General features: G+C 30.8%; 1 protein-coding gene across 1 annotated transcript; it reads left to right on the forward strand.

Moving 5' to 3' along the window:
* The first annotated feature begins 286 nt into the window (after positions 1-286).
* LOC136971881 (cytochrome P450 3A5-like) lies at positions 287-17,972 on the forward strand. The gene is made up of 14 exons (XM_067266407.1): positions 287-470; positions 798-894; positions 1,000-1,052; positions 5,169-5,265; positions 5,536-5,652; positions 5,772-5,860; positions 7,178-7,320; positions 9,834-9,949; positions 10,015-10,084; positions 11,798-11,958; positions 12,511-12,599; positions 17,115-17,258; positions 17,630-17,789; positions 17,864-17,972. Exons 1-14 carry the CDS (start codon positions 406-408, stop codon positions 17,939-17,941), a joined length of 1,479 nt encoding a protein of 492 aa, XP_067122508.1. The 5' UTR covers positions 287-405; the 3' UTR covers positions 17,942-17,972.
* Positions 17,973-21,874: the final 3,902 nt, after the last annotated feature.

The raw sequence follows: 21,874 nt of genomic DNA on the forward strand, positions 1-21,874 counted from the left end.
TTCAATTATATTTTTAAAAAATTATGTAATATCAAACTTTTATAATCTTTGTTACTGGAGATATTGCTGTTCAGTAGCATTAATCGATGACACTGATATGGACATTTAAACAGCATTAGTCGGTATGAAAAACAATCATTCATTCAATATTAACTTTATCTTTAAAGTTTTTAGTACTTTGTGGAATAAACGTATTTTATATACGAATGTTTCTCATTCATTTATAAATAAATGTAACAGTAATATTTCACAACAGAAACAAGATATTGTACATTACTGATTAGGTAATGAAGATATAATATCTTTTCTATGTTATTGAATTGATAAAATTGATTATTATATACTGATATAATTGTTTGGAATCACAAATTACACCACTACTATTTGGATATTCTGCACAAAATAATGGATTTCTTTGGTATTCCTGTATATATTTTGTTTCCTTTGGGCCTTTTCTTGGCTTTTTATCTGTAAGTATATCATTAGGAACTGGAGTTTACTTACTTACATACATATATATTCAGATTAATAGATACTAATAAACATAAATTGTTAGAAATAATTTTTTACTTTTAAAGGAAACCATTTAACATATACGTTGTTTATATTCTTTTATAATATTTAAGCAGATAATTCTTATATTCCTTAAACACATCATAGTAAAATTAGCTATAAAATGATTTTAAGAGTTTAGCAATAACATTCTTTTACATATGAATTAATTTCATCACAAATACACAAACTAGTATTTTGTTATGTGGACAGTATGATTGTAAGAATAAAAATTGCTTTTGTAGGTATATGACAAGAAACTTTGGTTATTGGAAAAATCGAGGAATTCCTGAAGTGCCTCCAAGATTTTTGGTTGGATCAATAGGTTGGAATATAAAATCTGTAAGATTATTTTTATTATTATAAAATGTAAACATGTTTCAAGTTACTAAACTCGTAGGTATAAACTGAAAATTCCTCCTCCATCTTTATTTAAATTACTTCTAGAATCAAGGCAAACAAGAGCAGGAATGGTATAACAAATATGGGAAAATATTTGGGTAATAAAATTATTTGTTTGCAATTAACTTTTTAGCAAAGTAATTTTTTTTTATCTTTATAAAAATAAATGAAATGTAAGCGACAGTTAATTTTTATAATTAATACTCAGTTAGTTTTAAGTAACTTTTTAAATTAGATTGTAATAATTTTTATCGATCTGTTATAATAATGGTCTCTAAAGTGGGGTGCGCGTACCCCAGGGGTACGCAAAGATTTATGTATATTGTTTAAAATGAATAATAATTTGGTTTTTCACTACACACACACACAACACACACACACACACACACATATATACACACACATATATATAGGGGTATCACTTATAATTATTTTTGTGTTAGGGGTACGCAATCAGAAATGTTTGGAGATCACTGTTATAAGAATAAATTTTTGATATATATATATATTTTAATGAAAAATTATATGGAATGAAGCAAATGATACAAGAGAAAAAATAAGTTATGCGCTATTTTACAATTGTAACTTGAATATACGTTAAGGTGCAACATAGTAATAAATAGTTTAGAACAGAGGTAAAAAATTTTTAGGTCATTTAGGGAAAGGAAAGAATCGAATTAATCTTACATAAAATAGTTCTGAGGTATATTCTGATTATAAGTGCGTTAAAAAAGAAAATGTCGATTCAAATTCTATAAGTTAATTAATTTCTAGCTACATTCGATTTTCTGGCTTTAAACGTAGCGTCATCTACTAGCAAAATTTAAGAAAATAATAAACTAAGTATAATTACAAAAATAAATATAATTTAAAAAAAATACATATATTTGCTGAATTACTGCGACAACAATATTGCGCAAAATAGACGCGCTATATCATTACTGCGACAGGTAGCATATAGCATTTGCCTGCTTGGAGTGATGCAATGTCCCTGTATATCATTAGCAATAGACTCATTCCAGTTATATGTCTAACTCCGTTCAGGAGAGATTTTTTGAATTATAATAAGGGGACTTGCGGTGAAAACCGAAAGTTCTCATACAATAAATCTGGGCCTCCTGCTCTTAAATTTTACATATATGTTCTCGAAGTTCATCTATCCAACTTCGATCTCGAGATTAAGAAAAGAAAGATAGGCGGGTGACAGTGATAATTTATAGATCTACAATTTTTTCAAATTTCAGCTCAATAAGTACCATCCAATAACCGAGTCTATAAGACCACCGAACACCGATAGCCAGTAGTGGGTTTGCGCATCGCCAACGGACTGACCATGTGAACTTTGCCGGATTTTCTTCGCGTTAGTAACACATAAATCGGGGATAGCTTTACATAAAAGTCTTTCCGGGATGCATCCTCCTCGGTATAGATCGTTCACGTGTCGCGTAGCCGTAATGAAATAAACCAAACTAATTTTAATAACTTTTCTATAAACGCGATATTTACGAGGATATGTTTAATAGTAGACCGGTATTAATTAGTAGTCGTTGACCAGAAAGAGGTCAATTATTATTTTTGGTTCATCCCCTTTCCGCAACACTTCTTCCTATCGGACCAAGCAATATGGTTGTATTTGAATAGAAAAATTACATAATAGCGAGGTTACCGGTGAGCACAAAACATGATTTAAGTGCTTTGCGTTTGCCAGGGTGCCTAGTTTAAATATTTGGTCTATTTTTCGCAAAATTTGAAATGTTGGTAGATTACATTTGATATTCGGAAATGAATGAAACAATTTGTTAGAGCTAACATTAGAAAAAAAATGCTGTCTGCTTTACCAATAAAATTGTGTCATTTCGTACATCCGACTATCGCGATAAACGTGACAATGGTAAGCTAAAATAACCAAACTCTTTATATGGTTTTCGTTCTAATATTTTTTATATTATAGTATTTGATTTATATAACTAGGAAGGTTATCTTACGTAAGGGTTTATCATATCATGTGAGCAATCTAACATAATTTGAAAATTCTTTCTTCCTCAATTGTACACAATTTAAAGAAGTTTTAAATTGTGTTATATTGGTCATTTAATGCGATAAATCCTTACGTAAGATAACCTTTGTAGTTATAAAAATCAAATACTATAATGTAATATAATAAAAAAGTTAAAAGTATGAAAGAATCTAATAAACTTAATGATTATTTTTAATCTTTGCTCGGGTAACGCCGGACTTACCTGCTAGTTTTTTATATTTTGCAACAATTTAATTATTTACACGGAGGAAGGAATTGATTCAAAAACTATAGATATTCTACTTTAATAATATTTGAATATTCCTAAGATACACTGAAAAAATTCTGAACCATATACTGACTTCATGCTCAATACAAGTTAAACATGGTAAATAACATTACTTTTATATGTTTTCTCATGACAAATACCACAAATCTACCTTCATTAATTTCCTCAAATTGTTATTTATTGACAGAAAAGTTATATATATTTTTTAAAATTAATTGGAAACGTTCAATTTTAAATTTGTATAAATAAGTATAGAAAAGAGTATATTTTATATCATAAAACAAATCAAGTTATTATCGATACGATAAATGGTATTTTGATTATCATTTATGGATAATGTAATAAAAATTAATCTTTGTTTCGTAAGCACAATAAACTTCAATTAATCGAACATTAGGCATTCTTTTATCCTTTTATTTGTTCTTTTAGTTGATCAACTAAAAGATTTAACTAAAATTGATCAACCAAAATTAATTGCACTTTATTGTGCTTACGAAAATAAACGTACAACGACACGGTTCCGTATTGGCAAAAAAAATCTATTAGTGTTATCTACTTAAAAACTTTGATTTTATATTTGATTTTTATAAGTCCACTTTATAATAATACAAACGTCAGGTTTTAAACTGTACGAAGCTTATTTAAAATTGGTTCGGAATTCTGAATTGAGAAACGAGAAATGTTCTATAGGAAATGCTGTTTCATCTGTGCTTCATAAAATTTGACGTTTAAACATCGTCACAATACCGGGCTGCAATTTTAAAACATATTTTTAATTTATTTAATTTAAAATGCCGTATTTACTCGAATATAAGACGAAATTTTTATTCATTTTTCATTGCTCCGAAAACCTAGGTTGTCTTATACTCGTGAGCGAAGGATTCTTTGCGTTTTTGCAATAATTTTCGTGAATAGTGTATTCGCATTGTTTATCGAATGCTCACCCTATGGTGTTTAAAAACAAGAGTATTTTATCTGGGTCGTTTGAATGGTTCTTGTGCATTGTCAGGAGTAAAGATGAATAGCAATAGGAAAAGCAAAGCTTTTGAATTGAATTCCAGATTGAAATTCCAAAATCACACGGAAGCCCGATATAAGTTTTAGTCCATTCTCACGTGAAAACAGATGATTATTCGGAAATCAGAATTCGGAGAAACTCAAGTGTAATCGACGGAGAGTGGGTTCGATTGTTAAGAATTGTCAAAAAAGGTTCCCGATTATCCAGCTTTACATAAACAAATTATGTTGTCGATTTTACAAGATTTTTTTCTTAAAGTTTAAAATGCCAGTCATTTTTGCGGGACAATGTGTGTATTTAAGTGCATTTGATATTTTTTTATTAAACGAAATAAAATTTTGAATTGTATTAATAAATTTAATATTCTTTATTTTGATCTTTAAAGTCACACCTCGTCCTGTATGGAAAATTGTCTTATACGCGAGAAAATACGGTACATGTTCTCCATCTCAAATTAGTAGTGGCTTGCCCTCGTACATAATGTACATAATATTTTTCTTTTAACAAACATTTGTACCGTTCATCTATTAACTGCTTTCAGGGGAAAAGATTTGAATTAAATAACGTAACTTACAGTTGCATCGAATGTTTGTATATAGTTAATCCGGGTTTCTTGCCTCAAAGTTTCCCACTCTTCATCTTGAATACCATTTATCTAACATAATTCTCGAGATTTAGGAAAGACAGACAGACGGACGGACAGAAGACGGCAGTTGGAATTTATAGCTCTACCATTTGTTCAAATTGCAGCTTAATTAATGTCACTTGTTTTTAATACAAATACGGAATATCTTGAGTTATTATAAATTAATATAAATGTTGGCATTATTTATTTTAAACGTATGCCATTTAAATATATAAATTATATTTATACGTTTTTATTTTATTAGTATTTACGAAGGATCGAATCCTACATTAATCATAGCGGATCCAGAATTGATAAAAACTGTTTTTGTGAAGGATTTTCATTATTTTTCAGATCCAAGGGTAAATATTAGAATAATACTAATACTAATAAATATATCTTATTACACTATTTACTATCAGCAATTTACTATCAATATAATAGCGAGGTTGCGGCCGAAGTTTTTAACGCGAAAACGTGCACGTCGGATGTTTACGTTTTCGCGTTGAAAACTTCGGCCGCAACTTCTCTAATAAAAAAAAAAATTCAGAGCAGTCTTTCTGTAAAACGAATATATTAACTTATTTTCATTTGAATATTCAATGTAAAGTTTTATATATGTTGAAATTTAGAGTCTTCGTTTTGGAAATCCAATTTTCGATAGGGGATTATTCGTGCAAAGTGGAGAAAGATGGAAACAATTAAGAAGTATGATGTCACCCACTTTCACTTCTGGAAAACTGAGACTGGTGCAAATTATTTTTTCGTCTTTTTTTCTTCAAATTTACATAACAAAATATATATTAGAGTAAAATTTAACAGCATGAACTAAATTTTATAATATGGATTTTTCCGTAACTCTTTGTAGATGGATAAATCATTGGATGAATGTTGCCAAACATTTATTAACAATATCATAGAAGAATCCAAAAAAGGAAAGGAAGTAGATATTAATAAGTAAGTACATTGTTAATTTTAATAATATTTTAAATTAAATTATACCTGTGTACATACCCAACGACGTCTTTGGGGTAAACTGCCGGCTGAGTTAACCGCTGATTTTGGTTAATTAAAATTTATTCTATAAATTAACGAAGAAAAACGATGGCTGACAACTCTGATTTGGATATGGACAACCTTTATTATTCCCGACTATTTGAACGAAGTTTATCCTAATATTGGCAGAATAACATTCGAAAAGATCAAATATTACAATGTTTTTATAGCGATTGTAAATTTCAAGAATTGATTTCCATTTTAAAATGGTTTGTTTCTACCTAACGTTAGCGAGTTTAAAGTTTCTTACTCTATATAACGTAATAATAAATCCTATTTTATTATAAAGTACAGTACTTATATTAAAATATTGTAGATAATATCTTACCAAATCTACACTTCAATCCGTCCCACGCTTTTGATTATTCATTTTTCCCACTTCCATCTTGTTTATCGTTGCTTTTAGTAAGACGACTGAGCAGTAAGAATTTTTAGCAAATGGCTGATAGATCTCCACTGAATGGAAGCAAATTATTCTGAAGTTTAATCTTTTTATCTTTGCTTTTTCCTATGATGATATGGGGTTAGCATTCTCATATTTAATCTGCCTTCTCTACCTCTCTCTATCCAGGAAATGCTCTTTCTTCCATTACCTCTCCCCAATTTCTCTGCCACCTTGTTTTTCCATCTCAGCTTCGGTCTTTCCAACATAGTTTTCACTTCTCTCTACATATCCAAACCATCTTAATCTATTCTTACTTATAGGATTCACCTTGACAATTTCTCTTATTAATCATTCCTAATTCTGTCTTTTTTCGTCACATCACACATCCCTTTCAGCAATCTCATCTCAGCTGTCTCTATCTTCTTTTCCTGGAATCTTGTAATTGCTCACGTTTTAGCACTGTATATCATTGACGGTCTTACTACGGCATTTTTTTATTCTGAAGTTGAATGACAATGTTAAGTTAACTTCACAGGTGGATATGCTGCAGTTTAAATAATAATTCGTGCAACCGATAATTAATGTTATGGTATGCATATTACTTAGCACTCATGCTGCATTATTTATGATGCATAAGACATGCTTTGTACATGCTGTGTACTGAATATACATTTACAGTATATAGAGAAGTAAATCAAAAGTTTAAATTTACTCCGCGATGTTTATTTTGTTACATTTATTATTCAAGTATTATTTTTTTAAATAAAACTCGTATTCTATAAAATAACAAACCTTATAGGATTATAATATTTGTTTACTTCACTTCTTTTCAGATTTTCAAGTGCTTATTCAATAGATGTTATTGCCAGGACTGCTTTTGGGATTAAACTTGATTCAAGAAAAGATCCAAATAACCCTTTCGTTAAGGCTGCAAGAAAAAGTGTTGGCCCAATTCCTTGGAGATTTGTACTTGCAAGTATGTTAAAACAATGAAGAGTACTAAAACTTAAAAATTGCTATATTTAAGCATACTGGTATTTTACAACCATGATGCGGGGAGAAAACATACAGAATATTATACAAGATCATACAATATATCCGTTAATACAAAACACATATATACAACAACAAAAGGTAACTTAATGCAAAATCTAAAAGTGGAAAAGTTATCCAAAATAAAAAATAAAAATATTACAAGAAAACTAGGTTATATCTTACCTAGAAAACGAAAAACAATCAGATTACTCTTTTATCCACAAATCGGACACTCTCCATATAACCAAAGCTAGCTGCAGGTTAAATAACATGCAAACTAAGCTCTCATGACAAAAATTAGCATAAAATTACTAACAATTTTTCACTATAAATTTTGAAAGAAGAATTGCACACTTTTGCTTCTCAGTGATCACAACTTCATTTGTATTTAGTAATGCAAGAATTTTTCTTCGTTCTCCTCCTCTGCCACTACATTTCCTGAAAGATCTTTCAGCTTTTTTCTTTTTTTTTCCGTTTATCCTCTTTTCTTTCGAGGCCCACCAATAGCCAAGCGGGTGCCGTTCTCTGAACACTGGGAGTTCGGTCGTGAGTTCACGCCTTACCCGGACGGGCTGGCCACTTGGAGTTTTCCGGGTTTTCTCCACTTCTGTAACGGCTGAATAGGGACCAGTTATCCTTAAAAAGACCTCCCGGAAGGCATTCTTCTAGGCAGATGGCTCAATTGTTGCGTTGACATAACAGACGAACAAACGTCATCTTTTCTTTTTGTTCTGTTTTCCTTGCTTTTGCTCCTTCCCTTTGCAATGTGAAGGTTTTCCATGATTTGGATGCAATAGCACATGGTGGAAGTCCTTTTCGTTCACGTTTCTTTTTTGTGCCAAATGGTCGTTTCCAATACAAGTGATATAAATAGCCAGGAAACACGTTTCCATGTGATGATGTATATGGAATTGTTAGAAATAGATTTGAATCGGACTGGATTGTTTCAGAATTTTCAGTACTTGATGCGGCTCTGGCAGACACTTTTTGGCCTCTAATAGCAGAAAAAGTATCGGAGAGTGCCTTCTCCGTATACAGTACTAATTTATTATTCGATTTTGGACTTTCCTTTTTACTGGTGGTGCTTTGACATCTGCAAGGTTTTTAAAACTATGAATTATACAACTGTTAATTTTGTTATTTTCAGTTTTTATAGATGATTTTGATTGGCTTGACATTTAAATATTAAATACCCTGGAATAACAGGCATTTGAAGGCCGGCGTGCATCAATAATTGATCACTGGTTATTCTATGTATGTATATATTTTGTATATTATCTTTTGTTTGGTTAATAAATGCGATACAGGCGCTGATGAGTCTTCCTACTTCACCATCTATCCTATCTTACTTTTTCTTCACCTCCCGCCTTCCTCAACTCTTCTCATCTTTCCTATCCCCCTTTCACACCCAGGCAATACCTATGAGTAGTCCTGGGTCTTCATCCCCTTTGTGCTACTGCTACTGTATGTATCAACTGTGAAAGGGAGACCTGGCACGTGGATTCTGAATCAGGGACACGTTACAAAAAAAAAAAAACGAATTTCAGTACTTGACCACCGCTGTCTAACATGCGAATGAAGTCAGTATACTTAGTACTCGGCTACTTCATTATTTTTATATTAGATTAGAATTTACTCAAATTGTTAGCTAAGGCAGGTGCTTTGATCGTTTAAAACAAGTAAGAGAGCTCAATAATAGGCATTTTGTAGAAAATACGCACTTGAAACACAGAACCTTTGTTATCTTTAAAAGACTGACAATACTTTTCGTGGTCGACTACCAAATGCGGTAATGCGCAATAATTTTTCCCATCCCCGAGAGTCAGGCAACCGGTTATTCTTACATGCCATTGAGAATGGGATCGTCTTATGATGCTTCCTGTAAAGATAGCCCGCCTAAACCTGTTTAGATGGACTAATTATGCACGGATTTCGGCTTAGATGATCGACTACTAGAAGCGTTCAATAATAGGAGCACCGACCCCATTTATTTTTTAATTTTTCGATAGACATCCTATATAAATTTATAACATACAAATCCATTATTATCTGAAATACTTGTAGAGTTATAACATACTGTAATTGTTTTCATAAATACGCATGATAATACACGATATCCGAAAATTTATTGTGAGATAATGTCATTTTCACTTTTTTCAATATTTTAAAATTTAAAATGTTTTCATATATCTTGTCGAATTCCACACTACAGATGTTTTCAATATAATAAAGTGGTCTAGACTTATCTTCAGGTTCATGGCTGATATTTTCAACATTTGCAGCGCAAACTAACTGTAAACTTCCAGTTAAACATCCTGTAAACATACTGAATGTAAAACATCCTGTAATAACATTCTTCGTATCATTAAATATTTCGTAAATTTTTATAAATTTTTGAATTATTAAAATTATTAGTTTCGAAAGTTGTAATGATATACGTTATTATTTTTGCAGTACTCTTTCCTGCTGTGGCCAGACTCGTTCGCTTGGCTGTATTTGACCCCTACTCTCTCAACTTCTTTAAGCTTGTTACCAATGACGTTATAAGCAAAAGAAAATTGTTAAAAAAGGTAATTGAAGTAAATTACCACAAGCAAGAATAATTTTTAGGTAACTTATAAATATCTTTCGACAGGATGAAACCCCTAGAGATTTTCTTCAGTTGTTATTAGAAGCAATAAAGAATCAAGATAACAAAACTGAAAGTAAGCATTAAAATTTTGTTTTAATTATTCATTTACTTTCATCTTATTATCATATTAGTAAACCATTTTTTAATCTTATGGATTTTTGATCTTATAGCAGAACATTTGTTATAAACAGATTATAGTTAAGAATTTTACATACCACAAGCAATATAGGTACATAAATATCAAAGTCATTGTCTTTGCACACGTCTCCCAGAGATTTTCTTCTATATTTATATTTTTAAAAACAACCTGAAATAAATTGTAACAAATTTTCATTATTAAACTGCCTGCAAATGTGTAGTACAAACTATCCATAAATGATGGCCACACTGGAAGAGAGGGAAAGAGTGAGAGGGTTAGAACAAGTCGGACAAGCGGAAGGGAAGAGTTGAGCGTCAGTAGACGTCCATTTATTAAATTAAATTTTAAACAGTTTATGCATTTTATTATAATTATTTTAAAATTTCTTGTTTGTTTAGTTTCTACTTCTGGTATCTATCATTCATAAAGTGATAAGGAGGATTCAGATTTGTTGGACATCCGAAGAGGAGAGGGGTTACGAAAACTTGGGAAACTGGGAGGGGGAGAGGGAGTAAAAGTTTTAATTCTATTCATTGATGTGTCTTATTCTTTGTGAAGACGTGTAACGTGTATAGTGATGTACAGTACAATACAAATACTTCATTGCGAAGCATTTAAAGTTTAGGAAAATCTTAAGAAATATATATATTTTAATTATTTCATATAAATTTACAGATATAGATTTTCTTTATCTTATTGATAAACAAAAACAAATATCTTTTAATTTACACTTTTAAAGTTTTTATTTTCACGTTTTACGTTTTAAGAAAAGAAGATTTTACTTTCCCTGTTGTTATATACACATAACAAGGGAAAGTATTGGAATTGTGTCAAATTTCACCCTCCGATTCATTTACAAATCTCCATGTTTTGAGAAAATTTTAAAAAACGAGAAAAAATTCTGTGGGTTTGTTTATACATATGTATGTGTATACGTGCATCCATTTATTTCGATTACAAAATACGTTTTCTCTTATGAAACCAGTTTTAAAATATGCGACAATTGATGAAGTAATTCACCGAAGACATAGTTTGAAGTAATAAATAAATGATAATGTTTCGGGTATCCTAATAATGTCAGTTAAGGAACAAGTGCGATATGTGTACAGAGTGTTCGGAAATTCCCGTTACAAACTTCTAGGACTTGTAGAGGGGAGTGAGTACATAATATTTTGATTAGGAACCCATGTCCGGAAACGTACCGTTTCCGTTCTACGACAGTTTCAATTCAGATGTTTAACTCTTCCATTTCTGCTTGAGGAATTTGAATTAGCCGTGACGCAGTGAAAGTATTAAATAACTGTTTAAAAGGAAACATAACGAAACATCCATTTATTGTTTAAGCACATTTGTTTTTATTTTTTCTCTTTCCCTCAGCAGAAGTGGAAGAGTTAAACATCTGAATTGAAACCGTCGTAGAACGGAAACGGTACGTTTCCAGACATGGGGTCTCAATCAAAATATTATGTACTCACTCCCCTCTACAAGTCCTAGAAGTTTGTAACGGGAATTTCCGAACACCCTGTATATGCTCTAGACGCCCCAGAATGGAAGACTGGCGTATTAATCGCCTGGACATCCGCCGACTAGTGGAATGAAATATAGATCACAATTTTATACGCATAATTAAAACTTTTCTTTATGCAGAATTTGATTTGGATGATGTGGTGAGCCAATCCGTTTCGTTTTTCATTGCCGGATACTTTGGTCCAACATTTACTATCTCGTTTTGTGCTCATGAATTAGCAGTCAATCCAGATATACAAGAAAAACTCATTAACGAAGTTGATGAAACTATTAAAAAATTGGTAAGTTTATTGATTTTATTTTAAATTATACAAGACTTTACAGATCGGTTTTAAAAAACCTGAGGAAATCAAAACATACGTAATTAATAATTAGCGAATATCTTAAGAGTTTTACAATAAATATATAACTCTGTATATTTTAGCCAAAAAATGTCAACGACTTAGATATTTTATTTGAAATTAAGTACATATATACTATCTCACATCCTTAAATTTTTTGAAAGATGCGGTGTTTCTGCTCGTTGGCTATTATTTTACAGAAACTGCGAGCTCATATCACACAATCTATTAGCCAGATTGACAAAAGTATACTGGAGAAAGTGCGACACAAATTTGATTACTGCATTCATTTGTGTAGGATTACATTTGGATTCTACATTGAAAGAATGTTAATTACTGTTTAAAATTTCGATATTTATGCTTTTATTTGATAACATTTTTGTCAATTAACTATGTAGGCCTACTTAAATTGAAATAAGTGGGCATTATTTAACTAAAATTTAAAAATTGATTATTTTCTCTTATTATTTTGTGTAAATTAAAATTTTTAAGGGAGAATTAAATTACGATTCGGTTTCCGAAATGAAGTATTTAGAAGCATTCGTTCAAGAAACGCTTCGAAAACATTCTCCAGCAGTCAGGTAATTTTCATACATTTCATATTTTAATATAATGTTATATCTTTTGTAATTGATTAATTTATTATATATGATTATCTAACAAGAACTTTGTAATCGTATTACTTTTCTCTTGCTTTTATATATTTATAAGAATATATTATATACCGGTGATGTATGTTTTAAAACTATTTGTGGTAATTTTAAAGGTAGTTAAAATTTAATTCGAAAACTCATTCATGTTGGAGTTTTAAAATTTTTCTGTAGTTTTAATAGCATTCTAATGTTACATTAAATTTTTACTTTTGGGCTGCAATTTTGAAATTTCAGCCCAAAAATAAGAATCCTATGTCCGTCTGTCCGTTCTCCGTTAATTTAACGGAATTAGATGAAAATCGAGACCAGATATGGAAAGCTTAGGGGAAGGCTACTCCGATTAACTTCCTACAGTATTCAATTTCTGGTTTGGACCGAAAGTCGTCGTGATTTCAATTCAAAATTTTACCATACTATGAGAAAAAGAGAAAAATTTGGTGTATTGTTAATCATAAATATTAAAATATTAATTATCTCACGATGTACCTATATCGAGATGGGTTGATAATAATAATAATAATAATAATAATAATAAGCGCAGAGCCCAAACGGTTAGGAGCTGAAAGTTGAAATTTGGTACACAGTTAGGATATGTCACGAGAACGTACAATAAGAAGGGATTATCCGAAATTCCCCCATGGGGAAAAGGAAAAGAATTAAGTCTTATCCTAAAGAACTCAGCTTCTACTGTACTATTTTAGATGCAATTTTTTGTTTTCAACTGTGTTTTAGTAGGGTATGCCATGAGAATGCACATTAAGAAGGGATTTTGGATATTTTCACCCGGGGATAAAGGTTACCCCGAAGAACTCGGCTTCAACTGTACTATTAATGTTCGATTTTATGTTCGAATTCATATTTACGAATGACTGAAAGATCCAGCTTATTTTTGAAATTAAGTAAACCTGAAGATAAACCCAGAAAGGGTTACGAAAACGTTCGTTATTCCTCACTTAGTAGTACGACTTACCGGTTAGGGGATGCAGAGAGTCTTAATTATCGTTATTCCGGTGTGGTAAGCAGTTATCTAAAAATTCTCTAGTTAGTCTCGAAAGAGGAGAGGTCTAATTCTTGCATCCGTTGAAAACGGGTAAGATCGGCTATATATATATATAATCGAGACGAGTTGATAATAATAATAATAATAATCAGCGCAGAGCCCAAACGGTAAGGGGTTGAAAGTTGAAATTTGGTACACAGTTAGGGTACGTCACGAGAACGCACACTAAGAAGAGATTTTTCGAAATTCCTCTCCATGGGGGAGGGACGAGATTAAAGCCTTCATATACATTATCGAGACGTGTCCAAACGGTGAGGAGTTAAAAGTTGAAATTTGGTACACAGTTAGGGTACGTCACGTGGACGCACGCTAAGAAGAAATTTTTCGAAATTCCTCCTCACGGGGGAGAGGAACAGGATTAAGTCTTAACACTTCCATCAACAATGGAAGTGTTAAGTAAGAATGGAAGTGTCAACAATGGAAGCATAAGGAATAGAAAAGTCAACAATGGAAGTGTTACGTAACAATGGAAATGTTAAGAGCCCAAACGGTTAGGAGTTGAAAGTTGAAATTTGGTACACAGTTAGGGTACGTCACGAGAACGCACGCTAAGAAGAAATTTTTCGAAATTTCTTCCCACGGGCGAGAGGGACAGGATCAAGTCTTAACACTTCCATCAACAATGGAAGTGTCAACAATGGAAATATCAACAATGAAACTGTTAAGAGAAAGCGACTTGCAAGACGCAGATGCAGTTTTTTCGTTTTTGCGGGAAATCGAACATATTTTTAGACAACCTACAGCGTGCTCAGCAGAAAATAATACAAAAACTAAACAAGCACCTGATCACTCGCTGAGAGATATTTATTCTTAACACAAACGTTTTCAATCCAATCAATGGATCATCATCAGGTAAAATTAGAACATTACAAAAAATAGGATATCTACCGGGGTATATATCTACCGGGGTATTTATTAAACCAACTCATAGCCCACTTTATATTCCGGCTGGCTCTAACGATCCCTATAAATATAAATTAGCAGCGTTTAGAGCGTTAGTTAGGAGGGCTTTTTTATACTGCGAAAGTGTTATAGACAGGGATGCAGAAATAGAAAGAATCACGCAGGTAGCAGAAGCATTGGGCTACAAGAGGAATGTTTTAAAGGGGATTATCAATAAATTAGAAGTTAGTACCGATGCAGTACCTGGTCGTGGGCGTGGTCCATCTACATACACGAAATTTACGTACAACAAGCGCTTAGGAAGCATTATGAAAGAAATCGCACATATAAAGGATACAAAGATAATCTTAAAAAGATCTCCGAATCTGTACAGAATTCTTAGAAATGATAAAGGGTTAATTAAGAAAGAGGATAGGACCGGCGTTTATAGGATTCCATACGAGAATCAGATGTTAGGAATAAGTAAAGATTACGTTGGGGTTACTACTAGAAATCTAGGGGTAAGGATAAAAGAGCACAGATATGATGTTAGAAAAGGTTCTAATGCCACAGTATTGTCACAAATGGCACAAGCGGAAGGCTCAATAGTAAGATGGAATGAAGCAGATATACTGAAACAAATACACTCCCCGACCTTGGCAAGAACGGCCGAAAAATTAGAAATCTATAAAAGCAAGCTTAAAGGGAATTGCATCAACGCAAGAGATGCCGATGGACTTCCTTCCGCATGGAAGTTTGCAGTTATAAACTTCAAATAAGAGCAGTAGCTTTATTAATATGTATAGTTAAATGAAAAGCTCTGTACAGCTTATTAAGCAGTGTTAATATTTAGTGTTATTAATTTGTTTATTAAGGCAGAGGTATTAATATTTTGTATACACTATTTGTTTGTTATATATTAATATTTTATTTTTAATTTTAGCAGCATTTTTATTAATTTGTTGATATTTAGAAACGTTATTGTGCTGTTAGTTACATATTGGTTAGCTGTTATATTTTTTGTATTTTGAATTTGTTGTTCTATTTTTTGTAATGTTCTAATTTTCCCTGATGATGATCCATTGATTGGATTGAAAACGTTTGTGTTAAGATTAAATATCTCTCAGCGAGTGATCAGGTGCTTGTTTAGTTTTCATATTTTTAGACCCATTTAAAAATTCTCTAATTAGTCTGGAAACTGGGGTCCCAATTCTTGCATTCTGTGAAAACGGCTAAGGTTGACTATAACGTAATAATCTTAATTTTCGCTAAAACGGTTAGGAGTTGAAAGTTGAAATTTGGTACACAGGATACCAAATTTAAGTGTTAAGTAACAATGGAAGTGTTAAATAACAATGGAGAACAAGAGAAAGCGACGTGCAAGATTTACGGGCGCTGGAAAAAAAAAAGAAAAAGAGTACTATGTTAGAACATATTCGATTTTCGAATTTATACAGATTAGTTCGGTTTTTTTCGACTTTTCTTCTTTAGAAGATTCGATGAAAATCGAACGATATAATCAGAACACGTCGTGAAAATCGAACAATATTAGAACATTCGATTTTCAAATTCGAGCTTTCTTTAGAAATACTTAGTTCGTTGATGAAATTACTCTTTTTCTTTTGTGACTATAAAGTAATAATTTTAATCTTTGCTATCGTTACTTTTGCCCGAGAAACGCCGGGTCTACCTGCTAGTAATGTAATAATCTTAATCTTTGCTATCGTTACTTTTTGCCCTAGCAATGCCGGGCTCATCTGCTAGTAATTAATATTTAAACATCACTACACTTTATACTTTCTTTTCTCGCACTATTTTTGGCTTTTCGCATTGTAGGTACTAAAAGGACCGTTTTTCCCCATGATCATCATGGATTCCTATAGAGCTACAATAAACACACACAGGAGGTGAGAGACGAGACCTCATTGCTGGGTCTTATCACCCATGAAAAATTTCCAAGGTTGCTCTTTCAGGTGTTATCCCACGTTTACTAGAGCCGTACACTAACATCTTAAAGGTTGACTTAACAATTTGGTTCTACACGCGATCTCCAACAGATGGTGTTAAAAATATAATGCTTTTTCTATGGTAAATTGTTTTCCAATAATACTTGAAAATGGAAGAAGATAAAAACTAAACAGTTTCTTTCCGTTAAAATCCAGTTTAATATTCTATTAACTTACAATTCGGAATTTTGAAAATCAAGTTCGTTATCATATAATAAATTCATATAAATTGGCTTTTGATTGAGTCGATTTATACGATTATCAGGTTTTATCTCAACTGATCGTTCGCCAAAACTGCCACACCGTTGCCAAACGCAACGTTCGCCAAAACTGATACATCGGTTTTGGCCAAACTTTGTTATATTGAAATGAAATTGTTAATTTGTAATTTTTTTTTATTTTTCAAACTATGAATTACTTTATCTAGTAACTTTTAAATAGCGCTATCATAAAATGTAAATATACATAAATGATATATTTTATAAATATAAATAGATTAGAGCGTAAGGTTGTAGAAGATCACGAATTGGGTGATACAGGAATTGTCATTGAAAAGGACACGATGATAGGAGTACCTATTTATGCTCTTAATCATGATCCTAAGTACTTTCCAGATCCAGATAAATTTGATCCCGAAAGGCGAGTTTAATTAATGTTTAATTTCATTTTATTTATGAATTACTTTCTACAATATTTTAAAGATTTTTTTATTAAAGATTACTTTAATCTATTGTTAAAGAGATAGATTAATTGCAGTTTTTAAAAATAAATATATATATATATGTATTAAATTTTTATATGTTATTTAAAAAATCATTTTAATTAATATTTTACCTAATTTTTATATTCATTTTAATCCTTCTGATTTCTTGAATCGGTTAGACAATATATTAAGATTGTTTTGTTATTTATAAGTTTTTTAAAAATATTTTTAAATATATTTTTAATATATGATAGCTTTAATAATATATCACATAAATTTTTGAATTATGTTCGATGTATTTCTGTAGATTTTTATCTGACAAGAGTAACATACTTCCTTTCACCAATTTGCCATTTGGAGTTGGACCAAGAAATTGTATAGGTATGAGATTTGCCTTGATGGAAATTAAGATGGTTCTGGCTAAAACTTTACAATACATTAGATTTAAACCAGGAATTAATACAAAGGTGAAGAAAGTTAATATTGAAATATTGGGTAAAGTTTTGTATATTTTGAAACAAAATATTTTCCTTTATTACAGAAAGAGCCTGACTTGCTATTAGGAAGAGGTTTTAATCGTCCAAAAGATGTATATTTAAAGATTGAGTTAAGAAAATGAATTTCTTTTTTACATAACACAAGACAAACTTTATGAGTACTTCATATTAATTAATGTAATCTTATTTGCTTTGATTTCATTTATTAGAATGTAAAAATTTCAGAAATAAATAATGTTATAATCAAAATTTTTTTAGTCTTAATGTGCAAGCTGTTAGACATCCTCAGCCTACAATAAAAGCCGCCTATTCAAATAAGGGAAATCTCATAGAAGAGTTGTGTTCAAAGCAAAATATTTTCTCCTGCTATATAGAGCCACACTACGGACCATAACAACACATAGTGATTAAGTTATCCTAGCTACATGCTGTCATATGCTCTAAAAATAAAACAGTAATTCAATCTTAAGACATAGCAAATTATTAATATTTTTAATTAAGATTTTGCCCGAATTTTTGCAGAACAATCTAAAACAATAGACATATTATCAACAATCGTACATAATTAATAGGGTAGATGTACTGTCGTGGCCACATTATGACAATTTTCAACTTTAAAAAATACAGTCAAACCTGTTTTTGTGCGGTGGATAGGGACCGCATACAAGAAAATGCATTAAAAAAAAATCGCGCGAAACTTCACGAGTGGCTATAAAAAATAGTTTTCGCAACACAATTAAAAAATATTTTTTTATGCGGTGAATAGAGACCGCATAAAAAAAGTCTCACGTAGAAAATAACTCGAAACCGTACGAAATAACTAGGAATTGCTTTTTTAACTCCTTTGGCCTTTTTCTGCAACACCTAATGGGGAAAAAATCCTCTAAAAATTTTAATTTTTATATTAATTAATTATTTCCACTTAAATACGAATCTAACATTAAAAAGTTAAAAATAATCGTTAAATAATGATTTTATTTGATAAATATAGCTGCAGGAAGTGTTATTTCATTTAACAAGGCGTGAAATTTCACACCTGCATTCTAAAGCTGGAGGGGAGCTAACTTACCGCATCTGTTCAAATATAACATAATATTTATGGTTTTTATGCTATTAAAATAAGAGGGGACCGAAATAAACGTATGAGAAAAAAATTTTTCTGAATAAAAAATGAAAAAACCTGCTGATGTGGTAAAAAACAACCAATAGAGTTTTTAAAAATTTTACAAGAGTCAATTATGTTCCAATTTGATTGAAATTTTCATAAACCGCACAAAAAAAATCGCGCAAATAAAAATCGCACAGAAAAAGAACGCACAAAAACAGGTTTGACTGTATTTTTATATTCTTACAATTTATTAAAGCAATGAAACATAGTAAAAATAATGAAAAAAACATGTTATGTTTTACTTTATGACATTAAATTTTATTAACTTTAACATTTTATAAACGAACTTTAGAATTTTTTAAAATATTACAACAATCACCAGTTTTGACCATGTGTATACCAGTTCTGGCCCACCTGTGTACCAGTTGTGGCTACTCCATGTTTAATGCAAGTGAAACTATTTTACGAGAATATTTTTTAATATAATTGACAAAAACTAAGCATAATATATAGTCAATAGCCTCTGAATATTATACCAGCTTTTAAACCAGTGAAATGACCAACAAAAAATATTTTGTAGTTTTATGTCCATCAAGTCTATTTTATCAATGTATTATCGATATTATTTTATCCACAGCAGACTTAACTTATAGAAAAAATATTACTGCCAGCAAATTGTTATATAGCTTACTTATAAAACTATTTATTTTTATCTGACTGGAAAAAGTAAAATGCTAATATAAGTATGCCCTAATAATGCGTATGGAAAGAATCCATATGGTGGTCAAAACTAATACATCGGTTTTGGCCACCCCTGTTGCCATAACTTACCAGTTATGGAATATTTATGATCTACTTATGGCCATGACTGTTTTTAACTATAATATACTAACTAACCCTAAAAAATTCTCATACTTCCTAAAGCTCCTATGTTAGCACAAAATAACACTTGTCCACCTGAATTATATATTTATTAAAATATAAGCTGATACCTACCTCTTGGTTCCTTACGACTTAACATATAAAAGTAATTCAAAATTGTATTTGCAAAGTTAATCTATTTAGTCTTCTTCTTTAAATATAACATATACAGAAATTATCAAATAATACAAAAATTTATAGAGGTGCCACTTTTATTATTTTCCATGATAAAGATTTACTATTTCATCTTTTTTGATTGATTTGATATACAAAATCTCACAGAGCAATGAATCATTTTTAAACAAATCTTTTTAAAGTTCAACAGTATCTGAATATATAGATTTTAAATATTTAAAATTTCGAAAATACTACTGTTCGAAAAAAAAGTGTATGTTTGGGCACGGGTCGCGGTGTGAGACAGTTTTTTCCCCTGCATGAACGGGTTCATGGCGGGAGGAACCGATGATTTCTACCAGGATATGAAAGGATTAATTAATAACTTTGATACATCAGATTATAGAGAGGACAATGTTTATGGTATACGAAGAATTGATAAGAAAGTTTTCGGTAAAAGGAAACATGAAAATAAAGGTAAGATAATGCACATAAATAACACCTTACTCTTACCGAGAAACGTAAGTACGTTTCTCGGTAAGAGTAAGGTGTTATTTGTGTGTTTGGTGATTTGCTGAGTAATTGAGGATGGCAAGATAATGACTGAATTTGTTGGATTAAGAGCAAAAATGTATGTCATGAAAGATAAGAATTGAGTTGAAAAGAAAGCCAAAGCATTAAGAAATGTGTTAAGAAGAGAATATCATTTGAGGATTATAAAGACTGTTTATTTAATAAAAGGGAGCAATAGAACAATGAATCTAATTAGAAGTAAAAAGCATGAACTTTATTCTGTGAAGGTAAATAAGTTAGTATTATCACCACATGACGATAAGAGATATATATTAGAAGATGGTATTTATACATTTGCATTAGGTCATATATTTATTCTTATATAAATGGACTCTAGAATAAAGAGGGCGATTGATTGGGAATAGTTTTCAAAACGAGATAATTTAACAGACGATCTAATAAGAGACTTGCAGATGAAGTTAACTGGGATTTGATTTCAATATTTCAAAAGTTATCAGAACGTTTCATAAGAGAATTTAAAGTTAATTGGGATTCAATATCTCAGACACAAAAGTTTTCTGAATATTTTATTAATGAATTTAAAGATAGAATGAACTGGAAAAAACATCATAACACCAATGTCTCTCTGAAAATTTTATAAGACAACACGTTGAAAAGGTTAATTGGCAACTCATTTCTACACATCAAACATTATCTTCAATAATTATTCTAGAATATGCAAATAAAGTGGATTGGGATGCTATATCTTGATTTCAAAATTTAGATAAAGACTTTATTAAGAAAAATGCTCTAAAATTAAATTTAAATTCACTTATAAGATATCAAACCATATCCGAACAATTACTCAAAGACTTAGATCGATTAAATCTATTAGACTAGAAAATAGCAAGAATTATCCGAAGATTTTATTATAAAACATAAAAATAAAATTGATTGGTGCGATGTTATTTTTTTTAAAAATTATAAATATACAGTGGAACCTCGCTTAACGATCATAATTCGTTCCAGAGTCTTACTCGTAATGCGAAACACTCGTTAAGCGAAAAAAAATTTTCCATAGAAATTAATGTAAAATACAATAATGCATTTCACGCCGATAAAATGCTCAAATGTTTCATGTATAACGTTTATTCAAAAAAATTGTACAATATACACTGTTAAGGAGCGTAAATCATCATCTTTTCTTCTAGCGCGTAATGAACCATCCTGGAATGAGAATTCGATTTGCAGAAACAAAAAAATTCACAGATAATATGTTTGATAAACAGTAAAAACGATATGCCAAATTCTTGGGTTATGTTAAGGCTATAATTAAATATTAAAAATTAATTAATTTGACTAGAGGTAGGCAGTTATATATCTCGTATTAAATTTAATA

This window comes from Centruroides vittatus, unplaced genomic scaffold (genome assembly GCF_030686945.1).
Source record: "Centruroides vittatus isolate TY-2023 unplaced genomic scaffold, ASM3068694v2 contig_273, whole genome shotgun sequence".
Lineage (NCBI taxonomy): Eukaryota > Metazoa > Arthropoda > Arachnida > Scorpiones > Buthidae > Centruroides > Centruroides vittatus.